This window comes from Hemitrygon akajei, unplaced genomic scaffold, assembly GCF_048418815.1.
Source record: "Hemitrygon akajei unplaced genomic scaffold, sHemAka1.3 Scf000076, whole genome shotgun sequence".
NCBI classification, from domain to species: domain Eukaryota; kingdom Metazoa; phylum Chordata; class Chondrichthyes; order Myliobatiformes; family Dasyatidae; genus Hemitrygon; species Hemitrygon akajei.
In genome coordinates this window covers 3,554,036-3,570,761 of record NW_027331962.1, presented here as the reverse complement: position 1 = coordinate 3,570,761, position 16,726 = coordinate 3,554,036, and the positions used below count along the sequence as shown (strand labels likewise).

The 16,726-nt window shown below is 45.5% G+C and overlaps 2 protein-coding genes across 2 annotated transcripts in view; both read left to right on the top strand.

Moving 5' to 3' along the window:
• The window catches only part of LOC140722389 (uncharacterized), a 278,780-nt gene that overhangs the window by 195,378 nt on the left and 66,676 nt on the right, over positions 1-16,726 (top strand). The gene's annotated exons all lie outside the window — the stretch shown is intronic.
• The window catches only part of LOC140722373 (cell adhesion molecule CEACAM5-like), a 41,503-nt gene that overhangs the window by 20,346 nt on the left and 4,431 nt on the right, over positions 1-16,726 (top strand). Inside the window, exons 7-13 of the mRNA XM_073037129.1 lie at positions 1,054-1,329; positions 2,005-2,116; positions 2,514-2,578; positions 2,976-3,040; positions 4,687-4,728; positions 5,997-6,093; positions 15,132-15,308. Of these exons, the coding sequence (XP_072893230.1) occupies positions 1,054-1,329; positions 2,005-2,116; positions 2,514-2,578; positions 2,976-3,040; positions 4,687-4,728; positions 5,997-6,093; positions 15,132-15,308 (834 nt within the window). The remainder of the gene's footprint in view (positions 1-1,053; positions 1,330-2,004; positions 2,117-2,513; positions 2,579-2,975; positions 3,041-4,686; positions 4,729-5,996; positions 6,094-15,131; positions 15,309-16,726) is intronic.

Here is a 16,726-nt window from a genome sequence, read left to right as displayed (position 1 = left end):
AATTTCGGCTCGTTGCAAAACAGCCAATCCGGAGGAGCCGACGTCTTGCCGAAATCTGGCTCTGCCAGATCTCCACGGATCCTTCTGTCAATCTGGTTCCCTTCCAAATGCAACTCCACTTAGGAACCAATCGTGCAGCAACAAGAAGCCTTCCTACAGGAATGTTTATCCCTCCCCAGTTCAGGAGCAACCCGTCCCTTCTCTACAGGTCACAACTTCCCGGGAGGAACCCATGATCATAATTCCTATGCCCTCCCTCCTCCGCAAACTCCTTAGATAGATAGATAGATAGATAGATAGATACTTTATTCATCCCCATGGGGAAATTCAACATTTTTTCCAATGTCCCATACACTTGTTGTAGCAAAACTAATTACATACAATACTTGACTCAGTAAAAATATGATATGCATCTAAAATCACCCTCTCAAAAAGCATTAATAATAGCTTTTAAAAAGTTCTTAAGTCCTGGCGGTTGAATTGTAAAGCCTAATGGCATTGGGGAGTATTGACCTCTTCATCCTGTCTGAGGAGCATTGCATCGATAGTAACTTGTCGCTGAAACTGCTTCTCTGTCTCTGGATGGTGCTATGTAGAGGATGTTCAGAGTTATCCATAATTGACCGTAGCCTACTCAGCGCCCTTCGCTCAGCCACATATTAAATAAAAAGTCATTCTACTTTTGGCTTCAACAGCAGGGGGCACGGGTTTTTTTTATTTCACATGGTCCACGGGACAATTAAACTGTAGCCAAGTGCAGTTCTGTATTAGTCTGCTTTGATGGATAATGTATATTCTCACTGCGGGTAAGTCCAAGCATTGAGGAACATCTGAAACGGGAATAGGTTGCTCACCGTCCCCTTGGGTAACAGCAGTAAAACTTTAAACTCAGTGCCGGCGTTTAGTTCAAGCTGGATACCGACGTGATATCGAACCACATAGGGATTAGAACTGGGAATGCCGACGATATTGAGTTGGCAGCATCCAAATATTATGTCCGTGATGTAGATAAAACCCCGTGTAAATCTATTTGCATTTAAATTGTATTTACAGAGACAGTGACTGGGGTTACTGTGGTGGTCAGTGATCCCACCCCCCTGGAAGACCCCGATACCATCGCACTCAGCTGTCACGCGTCGGGCACTGTTCAGACTCGGACATGGTTCAAGGATAACCAACCCATCCAGGAAAACGGCAGAATATTCACATCTCCCGACAAGGCTAAACTGACTATAATCAGAGCTAACAGAAACGACGCAGGGACGTACAAGTGCATCGCCAGCAACTCATTCAGCAGTGGCGCTGGAGAGACCAACGTGCAAGTTTACTGTAAGTACACAGTTAGTCAACCGCATTCATTTGTATCAGATATTACACTTAGCAACATTTGCTCTCATCTTTTCAATGAAGAGAGAAGGTCATAATATCCCGGATCCACCAGGATTTTACTCTAATCAACACTTTTTAAAAATTTTATAAATGGATCAGAGAAGTTCAGAATTGTACCGGAGCGTCCAGTTGTGTCCAATATTGTGTCAAACCTGACATTAGCTTGCTTTGCTCTGTCAGTCCCCTGGGGTATATATGCATGGCACAACGGGAACAATCTCCTGCAGACAGGGCAGGAACTCACCCTTGTGTCAGTGAGCTCGGTTGACGTTGGGAGTTATATATGTCGGATTAATAACGGCGTAACCAACAGGACCAGTTATCTTAAAGGGTGTAATTAGCGCACAAGGTGAGTGAATGTGTCTCTCATTCGTTCATGTAAACCCGATGATCAAAGATCCAAACCATTTCCTTCTCACGCTCTCCTCACGCCCTACCTTCACTCCTCCTTCTAAATGGCCTACCAGAATAAAATAATAATTGATTTAAATTTATTCAATATCGAGACCAGCGACCAGAAGTTTCCGGAGCCTGGATCAATTATCATTTCTTAATAAAGTTGAATTTTCGCCATGTAAAATATATGCTTGTTTTCTGTGTCATCACCAAAAACAGATGAAAACTGTACCTTCCGGGCTGGCGCGATCGTGGGCATTATATTTGGTTTACTTATCATGGGCCTGGTTGGAGGATTCAGTGGATGGCTGTTCGCAAGAAAAGCTGGCGGGTAAACGCATATCTCTACGAATTTCGTTCCTACCTTTAATGATTGAATGTGAATTTCGGCAGAAACGACCTTAGCTGGGATCAGGATCCATCTGTGGACAGAATCAGCATTCCGCCTTCACGGCGAAGTTGTCTGTCCGAAATTTGTCTGAAAGAGGTTTGCGTTCAGCAATATGTGTGTGAACAGCATTATCTGTCAAAAAGGCCAAAGCATTTTTGTCTACTTATCCCATCTGTCGATGCTATCGAGCTGGACTGGTACAGGGCATCCGATAAACAAAACGTTATTAAGGGATATCTGGAGAGAATCGAATGGAATTATAGGGGCCATTCTCATTCGGTGCATCAGCGCAGGAAAATAAGTTCCTGACGAATTATTTTCTTGTCCTTTGTTTCAGTTTATTCAGCATCAAATATCCACCGAAATCTAAATATGGCAAGAGCAGGAATCCCGGAAGCAAAAGTGAGTGAACTCCGTTTCAACTGTTCTAATACTGAGTCCAGGGGAATCTCAACATTTGATTTTAATTTGGGAGCTCATAGTCCACTGAAGCTGGAGGTTTCATCCGAGTGAATGGTCAAGGATTATGCGACATTTGCCGTTGGGTTTCCAATTATTTTAGTTGAAAACTTCTGCTGAAGATTACAATATCAGCGAAGTAATGGGATGGTAGTTCATGCAACTTAAATTCTCTTCAAATTGATCAATATCGGCCCTCAATTCCTGGTTCTGTCGTTTGGTGGGAAGGGAGCTCATGCTATCAATGGCTTTTTCTTCTGGACCGGTTTGACGTCTGCTGTGTTCAACAAAGCCTCCTGACGCTCTGCACCCTTGTGCCATATCTGTTTTGTTTCCTCAGGCACCTTCGATACAAAGACCGTAAACTCATCGGAATATTATGAAAATGTCCAAATGGATGAACAGGTTGGATGTTTGCATTATGTCCGTGATCTCAGTCATTTCTCTGCAAAGAGAAGATAAGAACATCAGTAATGTGATGGGTCGCGTCCATCGGGCCCTGCGGCACAGATTGGGCATTTAACACCATCGATCCCGGATCTTATTTTCCGTTAATGGAGAAACAACACATTATATTCCGCAAAGTAGACCCAAACCTGATGGCATGAACATCGACCTGATCCCACCAGTACTTCTGTTCACTTCTCTCTTCTTCTATTTTCCACTCCGGCCTCTTACCTCTTCTCCTCACCTGCCCATCAACTCCCTCCGGTGACCCTCCTTCTTCCCCTTCTCCTATGGCACACTCGCCTCTGCAATCGAATCACTGTGGTTAAGAAGGCGTATGGTGTATTGACCTTCATCGATCGCGGGATTCAGTTTAGGAGCCGAGAGGTAATGTTGCAGCTAAATAGGACCCTGGTCAGACACCACTTGGAGTACTGTGCTCAGTTCTGGTCGCATCACTACTGAAAGGACGTGGAACCCATAGAAAGGGTACAGGGGAGATTTGCAAGGATGTTGCCTGGATTGTGGAGCATGCCTTATGAGAATAGTTCGGGTGAACTCGGCCTTTTCTCCTCGGAGCGGAGGAAGATGAGAAGTGACCTGATAGAGGCGTACAAGATGATGAGAGGCATTGATCGTGTGGATAGTCAGAGGCTTTTCCCAGGGCTGAAATGCTTGCTACAAGAGGACACAGGTTTAAGGTGCTGGGGAGTAGGTACAGAGGAGATGTCAGCGGTAAGTTTTTTTACTCAAAGAGTGGTGAGTGTGTGGAATGGACTGCCGGCTACGGAGGTGGAGCCGTATACAATAGGGTCTTGTAAGAGGCTTTTGGATCGGTACATGGAGCTGAGTAAAATAGAGGGATATAGTTAAGCCTAGTAATTTCTAAGGTAGGGTTGTGTACGGCACAACTTTGTGGGAGGAAGGGCCTGTATTGTGCTGTAGGTTTTTCTATGTTTCTACGTTTTACTTTCTCTTCAGCCTTTCCCCCTTTCCCACTCATCAGGCCTCACCTCCCAGCCAGTCCTCATTCCCCTGGCCACCATTTTGTCCAGGCGTCTTCCTGCCTTCTTCCCAACCCAGTAGGAGGGTCTCTGCATAACACGTAAACGGCTTAATGAATTCCATTAATGCTGCCCGACACTCTGAGTCCCTGCGGCATTTTGTGTGTGAGTTTCCAGCACCTGCCGAATTTCCCCAGAATTCCCCAGAAGCCATAACTCCTGAGTGAAGCAAAATCATATCTTACCCTTGCTGTAATATATTTCATGAAAGAGTCTTTTAAAATGTCCGATCAATATGAGTAACTCCACACACACACACACACACACACACACACACACACACACACACACACACACACACACACACACACACACACACACACACACACACACACACACACACACACACACACACACACACACACACACACCGAATCAGAAACACGCGGTGCAGCGAACGGTGAACGAGACAATATTGCCCCAAGCACTAACTAATGTGATACATTGATACTCCCGGGGTTTATCGGCGGAGAGTCAGAATACAATTGCTGTGAACTTGTTTAAACGTCTCAAAAATAACACGTAATCTTCTCTTTCCAGGGTGCAAGGAACAATGCGCAGGATGAAGACTCCACTTACACGGTAAGGGAAACATTTGCGTCAATCCCTTTTGGAAGTAATTGTTTCCACTTCAGAACCTGAAGTCAGACTCTGGACAGCGAGAATGTCGAAGTTTCAGTAACGGGGGGAGGCAGAAATGGCGGAGGAACTCATTAAGTATCACGTGTTCCCCTTCACTGTTGAGGGCACCATCAGTATGACAGTGTCAGGACACGGAAGTGGTTGCAGCCACTATAATAAACAGAAAATGCTAGGCAATCTGGAAGGTGGATAAATAACCTGGGGTGAATGGATGAGATTGACTGCACGCCAGGGGTCTGAAATAGGCCGCTGAAGTGGTAGTAGAGGAATTAGTACTCATACCATTATAGGATTGTTTCGGAGGAATGGAAATTTGTAAATATCACTCCGCTCTTCTTGAAGAAAGGGAAGCAAATGACAGGAGCTAATACGCCTGTTAGCTTGAGGATAATTTAATGACTGAGTCCTCTGCGAACTGCAGTTTTGTAGAATGACAGGGTGACCTCATTGAAAGATGAACCATGGGAAGACCTATTACTCTGCCTCTGATCCTCCTTTCATCATGGCCTTACTGTTCCGTGCTTCTTTCAGACACGAATTGCTAAGAATGCGCAGGATCTTTTGAATGTTCTTCTAATTCTCCTCTGTTACAAAAATGCTTTTGATAATATTTTTTGCTAATCCTGCTGATTTCCTCGCGTTAACAGGGACTTATCCTGGAGTATCGATCTGTATACGGTGATCTGAACAGGTATGTGAACCGAATCTGGGGCTGCCGACACATAGTGTCACTTGTAAAGGAAAGGTATTCACTAATTTCAAGCCTATGGGCCGTGCAGGGCCATGGTTGTGCGCATGTCATAGTCACCCTGAGATTAGAAGTTTAGAGACAAGTAACGGTGCAAGACTGGAGTCAGGCGGCGTCGCACAGCGATATATTGATATTGAAAGGGACAATTTTCCTGGATCGATAGCGATATAGGGAAATATTAATTGCGGTTGCATTGTTACAATGTCAGACACAGATTCCGAAATCATCACTCGTATTTGCCCTCACCAGCAGCCGCACTTTCGGGTTGCTGACGTAGTCAACATAAATTGTTTCCGCAGCTGACGTCACTGGTGAACGGAAGCCGATGGTTGGAACGTGATTTGGCACAGAGAAAGGACAACCACCGAGGATAAATCCACCGTTCAAAATGGCATTATTTTTTTTTTCTTTATAACCGTTCTCCAGGTCTCTATTAAACCTCTTCCGCGTTTCCCAGCCTCCCGACAAAGACATCACAGAAGATTTTGTCTCGTTTCCATCACAGCAGCTCAGTTTTCTCGCGTCAACCCAGACTGCTGCTATGGCGTGTCAGGGTATTTCCGTAAAGTGACCGCTGTTCGAATCCCTATCCCGTCCGTACTCTATTCTCAGCACGTGGTCAGTTGTGTAGGTGCTGCAATGCGTGATCTATATAGCAAAATATCTTAAACCTATTCAACTCAGGTGCGTTAGCATAGCAGAGCTCGGAGATCAGGTCCGGCGTCATCTGTAATAAATCTGTAGATCTCATGATCCAAAGTCCGGGAAGGTTAATTGGTCATTGTAAGTTGTCCTGTGATGAGGTAAGCGTCAGAACATAGAACATAGAAATCAACAGAACATTACAGGTCCTTCAGCCCGCAACGTTCTGCCCAACATGTCACCTACTGCAGAGAGTGCCAAGAATTACCCTACCGCTTAGCCCTCTATGGTTCTGAGCTCTACGTACCAATCTCAGAGTCTCTTGAAAGTCCCATTGTATCGACCTTCGCTCGCCACGCACCCATCACTCTCTGTGTGAAAAACGTACCCCTGACAGCTCCTTGTACCTACGTCCGAGCACAATAAACCTATGCCCATCGTGTTCGCCATTTCAGCCCTGGGGAAAAGACTCTGGCTTTTGCACGATCAATGCCTCTCATTATCTTACACACCTCTGTCCTCCGTCGCTCCAAGGATAAAACGCAAATTTCACTGAACCTATTCCCATAAGGCATTTTCCCCAATCCAGGCAACATCCTTGTAAATCTCTTCTGTTAATCGGGTTTGTCATCGGTCGCTGAAAGGCCAAAAGTGACGACTCCGCGCTTCATGGCTGAATAATCAATGCAATAAAATAGAGAACGGTGCTGAAACCTTGAGTTGACTCCTGATTGCTGCGTGAATTGGCACAGTGAATGTTTATCCATCCGAGACACTGATTCAGCCCCCTTTTCCAATGTTCCTATACGCCGAAATGTGACGTCGCTTCTTATTTGCTGAATGCTGATTGATCCCATAGTTTGATCGCTTCATGTGGTTCTCCCATCAGTCTCCCTCGTGTCGATGTTTCACTGTAACCCAGTGAAATAATTTTCGTTGTTGAACTTGGGTTCAAACTTGCTCGCTCGACCCTCTTTGTTTCGCACAGCTCAACGTGGCTGGAAGAAAAACGAAATAGTCGTGAATAGGAACAGGCACGTAGCCCAGGCAGACCGTCATGTGAGATTAGACCATCATGTGGCTGCCGGTGACAAGCGGTGTTCCACAGGGGTCTCTCTCGGGAGCTATCATTTTCACCGTATTGTCAATGATCGGGGTGATGGTATTGATGGCTTTGTTGTAGAGCTGCAGACAATTTGAAGACAGGTGGAGGGAAATGAAGCAGAGTGGCTAAGGAAGGACTTAGATTGGGAGAAAGGACAAAAATGGCAGATGTGATGCAGTTTTGGGAATTATATCCACATGCTATTTGGGAGATGAAATGAAAGTGTTCACTAGATTCAGATGGACAGAAAATACAATAAAAACAGGGTTGCAAAGGGACCTGGGAGTCCTCGGGGAAGATTCATTAAAGGTTCACTTGCAGGTTTGGTGTTTGATGAGGAAGGTGTTAGCATTCATTTCATGAGAACTAGAATGTAAAAGCAAGGATGTGATTCGGTAACTTTATAACGCACGGGTGAGGCCTCACTTGCAGCATTGTAAGCTGGTTTAAACCCCTGAACTGACCAACAATGTGCTGAAACTGAAGAAGGGCTCAAGGAGGTTCACAGAAATTATTCCAGAATTGAATGGCATGTCACATGAAGAGCTTTCAATGACTCTGGGCCTGAGGGGTGGCCTCACTGAAACCGATCGAACGGTGAAAGGAATTGATAGGGTGGGTGTTGAGAGGATGTTTCCTGTGGTGGGAGACTCTGAGACCAGAGGACACAGATAGAGTGGATGTGGAGAGGATGTTTCCTATAGTGAGGGAGTTTAGGACCAGAGGACACGGCCTCAGAGTTGAGGGACGTACTTTTAAAAGGAAGTTGAGGAGGAATTTCTTTAAACAGAGATTGATGAAACCGGGCAATCTTTTGTCACAGGCAGGTGTGGAGGCCAAGTATTTGCAGGATTGAACAGACCCATCAACCCAACATGTGAAAATGAGGAGCACTATTTTTGTAATTTTTTGAAATTCATCATCAAACAATCATCTGTATCTCCGCCACAAAACAACAGATTGAAGGTCATATGAAGGGAACTATATGTAAACAAAATAGCTACTGTAGAATAGTCCTGGTGAGTCACTGTGTTGCATTCTATTGTCTGTGTACACATCGGCCATGACGTGCAGGTGGTGGAGGAAGGGAACTTGCACGTTGCAATTGCATTCGTTTACTCTGCAGCAGGGTCTAACACTACACAGTCTGATAATAATAGAGAAGAGAGAAATAGGAAACTGTGGTAATTACTTCCTCATACTTCTTCAGCAGTTCAATTGAACCACACATACTGTCAAAACAACCCAGTTCTCCCTCCATCGAGCACTCCTACCACCCCCCCCCCCCGCCCCCGCCCCCACAGGCCAGTTCATGGTGAAGAACATACAGAGAGTTTTACAGATCCATGTAAGTAATAGCGTGTTTCTCCATCAGGACTGTCGGCTGTACAACACAGCCTATTGACACCTCACCAAAGTCATTCTCAACACACTCTCAAGCATTGAATCAGTTCCACAGGGCTGTAATAAATTCTAAAACATAGGCCCCACATCCATCACCGAGCAAGTTTCCTGAAACTTGGCTTGTTTCCCATGTACGGCCGTATATTACACACACACACACACACACACACACACACACACACACACACACACACACACACACACACACACACACACACACACACACACACACACACACACACACACACACACACACACACACACACACCTGCATTCTGTACACTGTGCACACATCGGCCATTACGTGGAGGAAGGGAACTTGCACAAGCATTTGTTTGCTCTTTAGCAGTGTCTAACACTGCATAGTCTGCTGATAATAGATAAGAGAAAATAGGAAACTGTGGTAATTACTTCTTCACAGTTCTTCAGCAGTTCCAATGAAACAGGAATACTCTCAAATCAACCCAGTTCCTCCTCCGTCTATCACTTCCCCACCCCCACAGGCCAGTTCATGGTGAAAAACATACAGGCAGTTTTACAGATCCATGTAAGTAATAGCTTGTTTCTCCATTCGGACTGTCGGCCGGAGAACACAGCCTATTGACACCTCACCCAATCCATTCTCAACACACTCTCAACCCATGTTTAGGGATCGCTTGCAGGATATAAGGAATAAATTTGTCCCAGTGAGGAAGATGAAGAATGGTTGGATGAAGGACCCATGGGTGACAGTGAGGCGGAAAATCTAGTCAAGTGGAAGAAGGTAGCATACATGAGGTTTGGGAAGCAAGGATCAGAAGGGTCTATTGAGGAATATAGGGTAGCAAGAAAGGAGCTTAAGAAGGGTCTGAGGAGAGCACGAAGGGGACATGAGAAGGCTTTGGTGTGAAGGGTAAAGGAAAACCCCAAGGCATTCTTCATTTATGTGAAGAACAAAAGGATGATAGGAATGAAGGGATGACCGATTAGAGATTAAAGTGGAAAAATTTGCCTGGAGGTTGTGGAAGTGAGCGAGGTCCTCAATGAATACTTCCCTTCGGCATTCACCAATGACAGGGAGCTAGGTGACGATGAGGACAATATGAGTGAGGTTGATGTTCTGGAGCATGTTGATATTAAGGGAGAGGAGGTGTTGGAGTTGTTAAAATACATTAGGACGGAAAGTCCACGGGGCCTGACGGAATATTCCCTAGGATGCTTCAGGAGGCGAGGGAAGAGATTGCAGATCCTCTGGCTAGGATCTTTATGTTCTCTTTGTTCACGGGAATGGTACCAGAGGATTGGAGAGAGGCGACTGTTGTCCCTTTGTTCAAAAAAGGTAGTGGGGTTTGTCCGCGTAATTATAGACCTGTGAACCTTACCTCTGTGGTGGGAATACTGTTGAAAAAGACTCTTAGAGATAGGATCGATGGACATTTAGAGAATCATGGTCGGATCAGGGGCATTCATCATGGATTTGTGAAGGGCAGATCGTGCCTAACAAGCCTGATAGTGTTCTTTGAGGAGGTGACCAAGCCTATAGATGAGGGTAGTGCAGTGGATGTGATCTACATGGATTTTAGTAAGGCATTTGACAAGGTTCCACACGGTAGGCTTATTCCGAAAGTCAGAAGGCATGGGATCCAGGTAGGTTTGGCCGGGTGGATTCAGAATTGGCTTGACTGCAGAAGTCAGAGGGTCCTGGTGGAGGGAGTACATTCGGATTGGAGGGTTGTGACTAGTGGTGCCCCACAAGGATCGGTTGTGGGACTCTACTTCTCGTGATTTTTATTAAGGATCTGGATGTGAGGGTAAAGGGGTGGGTTGGCAAGTTTGCAGAGGACACACTGGTTGGTGGTGTTGTGTATAGTGTAGAGGATTGTCGAAGATTGCAGAGAGACATTGATAGGATGCAGAAGTGCGCTGAGAAGTGGCAGATGGAATTCAACCTGGAGAAGTGTGAGGTGTTACACTTTGGAAGGACAAACTCCAAGGCAGAGTACAAAGTAAATGGCAGGATACATGGGAGTGTGGGAGTGTGGTGGAGCAGAGGGATCTGGCTGTACATGTCCACAGATCCCTGAAAGATGCCTCACAGGTAGATAGGGTAGTTAAGAAAACTTATGGGGTGTTAGCTTTCATAAGTCAAGGGACAGAGTTTAAGAGTCACGAGGAAATGACGCAGCTCTAAAATCTCTAATAAGGCCACACTTGGAGTAATGTGTCCAGTTCTGGTCGCCTCACTATAAGAAGGAGGTAGAAGCATTGGAAAGGGTACAGAGTAGATTTACCAGGATGCTGCCTGGTTTAGAGAGCATGAATTTTGGTCAGAGATTAAGGGCTTTACTCTTTGGAGAGATGGCGGAAGAGAGGAGACATGATGGACGTATGCTAAATATTAAGAGGAATAGATAGAGTGGACAGCCAGCGCCTCTTCCCCAGGGCACCACTCCTTAATAGAATTGGTCATGGCTTTAAGGTAAGGGGAGGGATGTTCAAGGGGGATATTAGAGGAACTTCTTTCACTCAGAGAGTGGTTGGTGCGTGGAATGCACTGCCTGAGTCAATGGTGGAGGCAGATGCACTAGTGAAGTTTAAGAGACTGCTAGACAGGTATATGGTGGAATCTAAGCTGGGGGGTTATATGGGAGGCACAGTTTGAGGGTCGGCACAACATTGTGGGCCGAAGTGACTGTAATGTGCTGTACTGTTCTATGTTCTATGTTCTATGTAAGACATGAGGTAGCTTTGGAAGTCAAGGTCAATGAGAATCCAAAGTTCCATGAACTCACTACCTGATTGCCTTATTTTCATTGACTCGATGCCAGTTTCCTTAGTAAATACAGACGCAAAAAAAAACCCATTCAAATGTTTATTTTGGTTCTATACATAACCGACCACTCTAATCTTCAAGAAGACCAGCTTTATCCCTTATTATCCTTTTGCTATTAATATATCTGTTAAAAGCACTTTGGATTATCCTTCACCTTGACTGCCAAAGCTACCTCATGAGTTTTTTAAGCCCTCCTGATTTCTTAATTTTTTTTGCACATTTTATGCCCCTCAATACCTTATTTGCTCCCTGGTTCCTACACCTGTTATACATCTCTCTCTTCTTCTTTATCAGAGTTCCAATATCCCGTGAGAACCAAGGTTCCTTATCTTTATTCACTTTGCTTTTAATCCTGACAGGAACATGCAAACTCTGTACTCTCAAAATTTCTCCTTTCAAGGCCTCCTACTTACCAACGACATCCTTGCCAAAGAACAACCTGTCCAAATCCACGCTTTTTATGTCCTTCCTCATTTCTTCAAAGTTTGCCTTTTTCCTGTTTAGAACATCAACCCGAGGACAAGATCTATCGTTATCCATGAATAACTTGGAAATGATGGTGTTATGATCCCTGGCACCAAAGTGTTCCCCTACACACACTTCCGTCACCTGTCCTAACTCGTTTACTAATAGGAGATCTAATATTGCATCCTCTCTAGTCGGTACCTCGATAAATTGCTGGAAACATGGGAAACAAGCCGAGTTGCAGGGAACTTGCTGGGTGAAAGGTGTATGTCCTATATTTTAATAATTACTACAGACCTGTGGAAATGATTCAATGCTTGAGTGTCTGTTGAGAATGGCTCCTGTGTGGTGTCAATACGCTGTGTATTACAACCGACAGTCCTGATGGATTAACAAGCTATTTCTTACTGGGATCTGTGAAACAGTCAGTATGTTTTTCAACATGAACTGGCCTGTGGGGTGGGGGGGTGGGGGGATTGATCGATGAAGGCGGAATTGGGTTGTTTTGACAGTATGTGTGGTTGAATTGAACTGCTGAAGAACTATGAGGAAGTAATTACCACAGTTTCCTATTTCTCTCTTATCTACTGTTAGTAGACTTTGTAGTGTTAGACCCTGCTACAGAGCAAACGAATGGAATTGCAACATGCAAGCTCCCTTCTTCCGCAACTGGCATTTAATGGCCGATGTGTGCACAGACTATAGAATGCAACACACTAACTCACCAGGACTATTCTACAGAAGCTATTATTTACGTATATGTGTACAACTGTTTGCATTTTCTTCACCATGATCTGGGGGGTGGGGTGAGTGATCGACGGAGGAGGAACTGGTTTGTTTTGACCGAATTTCTGGTTCAATTGGAACTGCAGTTGCAGTTGCCAAACGGAGTTCAGACTGGACAGACGCAGACTGATGACGAGATGTGGGGGTGGAGTTTGAAAACTGTATGGAACCGGAGCGTTCTGTAGCATTGGAGAGGGCGCCGAGGAAGTTCACCAGGATGCTGTCTCGATCAGAGGACCGTGTGCGTTGAAGAGAGTTCGGTTAATCCTGTGCCATCCTCTCCGGGGTGTTGGAAGCCGCCCGGATATCGCTCACGGGTTTCCAACCGAGGGTCCATGGGCGCCTCGGTTATTGACAGAAATCTATGCAGTAAAACAGAAACTCAGGAATCACTGCGACTGAGGCTCATAATATTATGGGATGTACAGTTAAGGGAAACAATCAGAATAATTCACTCATGGCAGAATTGTCAAATATTGGGGGTTATATATTAGAGGGGGGAAGGGTGAGATTTGAAGGAGGTGCATGGGGAAGTTTCTTTGCACAGAGTTTTGTGGCCCATTGGCACTCACATACTCTGAGATAAAGGGCTTTAAGAGGCTGGTCATCGCCTGAGTCAACTCGTGGCTCTGCAAAGATCTGAATCCCACTGCAAGTTACCGACCACCACAATAGTTCAACGGTATTGCATTTGTAACTGGCTCTCCACCTGGTCTCCGTTGAACAGCACAGCAACCTACGTCACACAGACAGACAGACAGACAGACAGACAGAGATACTTCATTGATCCCGAGGGAAAATGGGTTTCGTTACAGCCGTACCAACCAAGAATAGTGCAGAAACATAGCAATATAAAACCATAAATAATTGACTAATAAGTTAATAATGCCAATTGGAAATAAGTCCAGGACCAGCCACAGGGTGTCTGACACTCCAAAGGAGGGGTTGTAAAATTGGATGGTCACAGGCAGGAATGACTTCCTATGACGCTCAGTATTACATCTCGGTGGAATGAGTCTCTGGCTGAATGTACTCCTGTGCCTAACCAGTACATTATGGAGTGGATGGAAGTCGTTGTCCAAGATGGCATGCAACTTGGACAGCATCCTCTTTTCAGACACTACCGTCAGAGAGTCCAGTTCCACCCCCACAACATCACTGGCCTTACGAATGAGTTTGTTGATTCTGTTGGTGTCTGCTACCCTCAGCCTGCTGCCCCAGCACGCAACAGCTATTGATTGCTACCAGAACAGAATTGAACACCATCATTACCTCAGTACTCAGCAACATGATTCCAATTCCAGCCTCTAGGCGGCCCTCGGCACCTCGGTCCTTGATTCCCTCAGCAGCAGGCCACAGTCAGCCAGGATTGGAAATACCATCCCCACTTCACTGATCATCAGTGCAAGTATAGCAAAAGGATGCTTGCTTAGCCGACTGCTCCAAACTCACGACGATCAAGACTTTGCAGCGAGACAGCTCAATCGCCATCTATCTATTCATCACCTGACACAACAGTTTGCAGATTCTCTGAAGCTGACGAAGAGCCATCATGTTGTGAGATAGTTGGGTTGATCGCCTCGTGTTGCAACCGTGCACTCAATGTCAATAAATTCAAGCAAATAAATTTGTGCCTCAGGGAGAGGATTTCGGGAGAACACACACCAGTCCTCAACGATGGATCAGAAATGGAATGGTGACCAGTTTCATGGTTTTGGGTGTCAGCATCTCAGAGGATCCATCCCGTGACGGGCATATTGATAGAATGAGAACAAAGAGAACAGCAATTGATCTGCCTCATTGGGAGGTTAAGAAGTCTTGGTATTTCACCAATGATTGGCTGAAAGTTCTTCACACACACACACACACACACACACACACACACACACACACACACACACACACACACACACACACACACACACACACACACACACATATCTCGTCAGGTACTCGGGAGCTGTCCGGCATCGGCCCCACCCATGGGTGCACTGTGACCGATGTTGCAGAGGCGACCCACTCCAACATATTGTCGCTTCTGAAGGATTGAATACTGTCAGGGACCCGGGTGGGTGGCAACAATTGGGTGGTGCGGGTTCAGACTCCTCCGCATTCCTTGTAAATTGTCGAACACGTTTCTTCAAATAATCTGAGAGTTGTTTTCACACGCCCAACAGTTACACACACACAATGCTCGAGGGACTCAACAAGTCTTGCAGAATACATGGAAGGACACTGTTGCAGTCCAAAGCCCTTCATCAAGACTAGAAAATAAATGCAAGAAACCAGCACAGGAATGTTGGGGGAGGGAAAGCGGGTCAAACTGAAACGCCAGTGATCTCGTCTTCAGCTGTAACTAGACTCATGTTCAAATCCAGCTGACGTGCAGTTTACAAATCTAGTTTCTCCTCCGCGGATCAACAGGGTCCCCAATACTGGCTCCAGCAGCCAGAAGAGCGTCAGAGACATTGCAGATGTTCCGGAAAGCGGCTCGGGAACTGTAATGTCCAGTTTGGGTGTGTTAAAGTACACGTGGAATACCGCCTACTATCTGGGTGGGAGAACCAGCTGATGGTTTGAGTCCTGGTACCTTCATTCGGGATCTCGGACCCGAAACGCAGAATGCGTCTCTCTCCACAGCTGCTGCCTGAACCAGCCTGTCCTTACAGTAATTTGTACCCATTCCAGGAAGAAATGACACTCGGACACAAAACACCGACAGGAAATCAGAGACCAACGTGTTCTGCAGTGGCTCAGCCGCAGAGTCCCGTGTTCAATTTCGCTCTCCACCCTCTCTACCTCCCTCTGGGCGTTTATAAAGGGTTAATAAAGTTGCTGTGGATCTAATTTCTGCAGCTGTAATCGGCTCCATCCTTTGTTGTAAATGAAGTTGGTTCTGAGCAAACTGGCATTGTGCAACCAACACTTCCCGAGTTCAATTCAACGAGCCCTCAATTATATGAAAAACAATGGAAAAACATTTCACGACAGTCAACCTTTGACGTGCCTCATCCTGTTTTGTCAGATCAGAGACTTGTTTTGTACCTGCAGTGTCCAGAATATCTGATGTCGGATGCACACATGGAGACAACTGCGCAAGCGCTGGAGATGTTGGAAGTATCAAAAAGAGAAAGGAAATCCCGGAATACACTCAGGCTGTCGAGCAGCCTCCGTGGATAAGGAACGGTTAAGATTTCAAGTCGAAGATGCTCTGCCAGAACTGCTGCACGAGTCCCATCGGCCCCATTTCCCTCTCTCTGGTGAAGGTTCAATTAATACTTTATTGTTTCCCCACCTCCCAGTTCTGCATTGCAATGTCGACTTCTGTTTTTCCCTTCACAGATGCTTCCCGACCTGCTCACTGTCTCCATCAGATTCTGTTTCTGCCCCTTAATGTTATGTGACTTATACCCCGGGTAACTGGCTCCAAGATTAGTTCGTTCAGTATGTACAACGGCTGTACTTTATTCACAAAGGGGTTGTTTCCTTAACTTCGTGAAATCAGGTTTGCACTGCTCGGGGATCTGTATTATGAGAAACGCATCTACTTCTCAAAACGTCAGGAGTTTCACTCGACAATACGTCGTGACGTCAATTGAAGTAGCGACTGTGAAGAACGGCTTTGAGCGATCCTGCTGACAGGCCTGGGCACAGTATGTCCCTCGGATACTGAAGCAGATAAGCCGACATGGCTCTCCGTAATTTGAACCAAATAGGTCTACCTGCTCCATAGTTCTCTATGCTCGGGAAAACATGAAATACTGTTCGCCGTAGACTTAAATGAAGAAATTAAATTTCCATCAAATTGACTTCTAAATAAATCACTCCAGACCTTCCATGGTATCTGCATCTCTGCTCCATAAATTGCAAAATAAAATTAATTGATTATTTACGTTTAAGTGATCTTTACAAAAAGGCTGCTGTGTTGGGAAGTATAATTTCCACTTATTTATCAACATTGATAAATGACTCG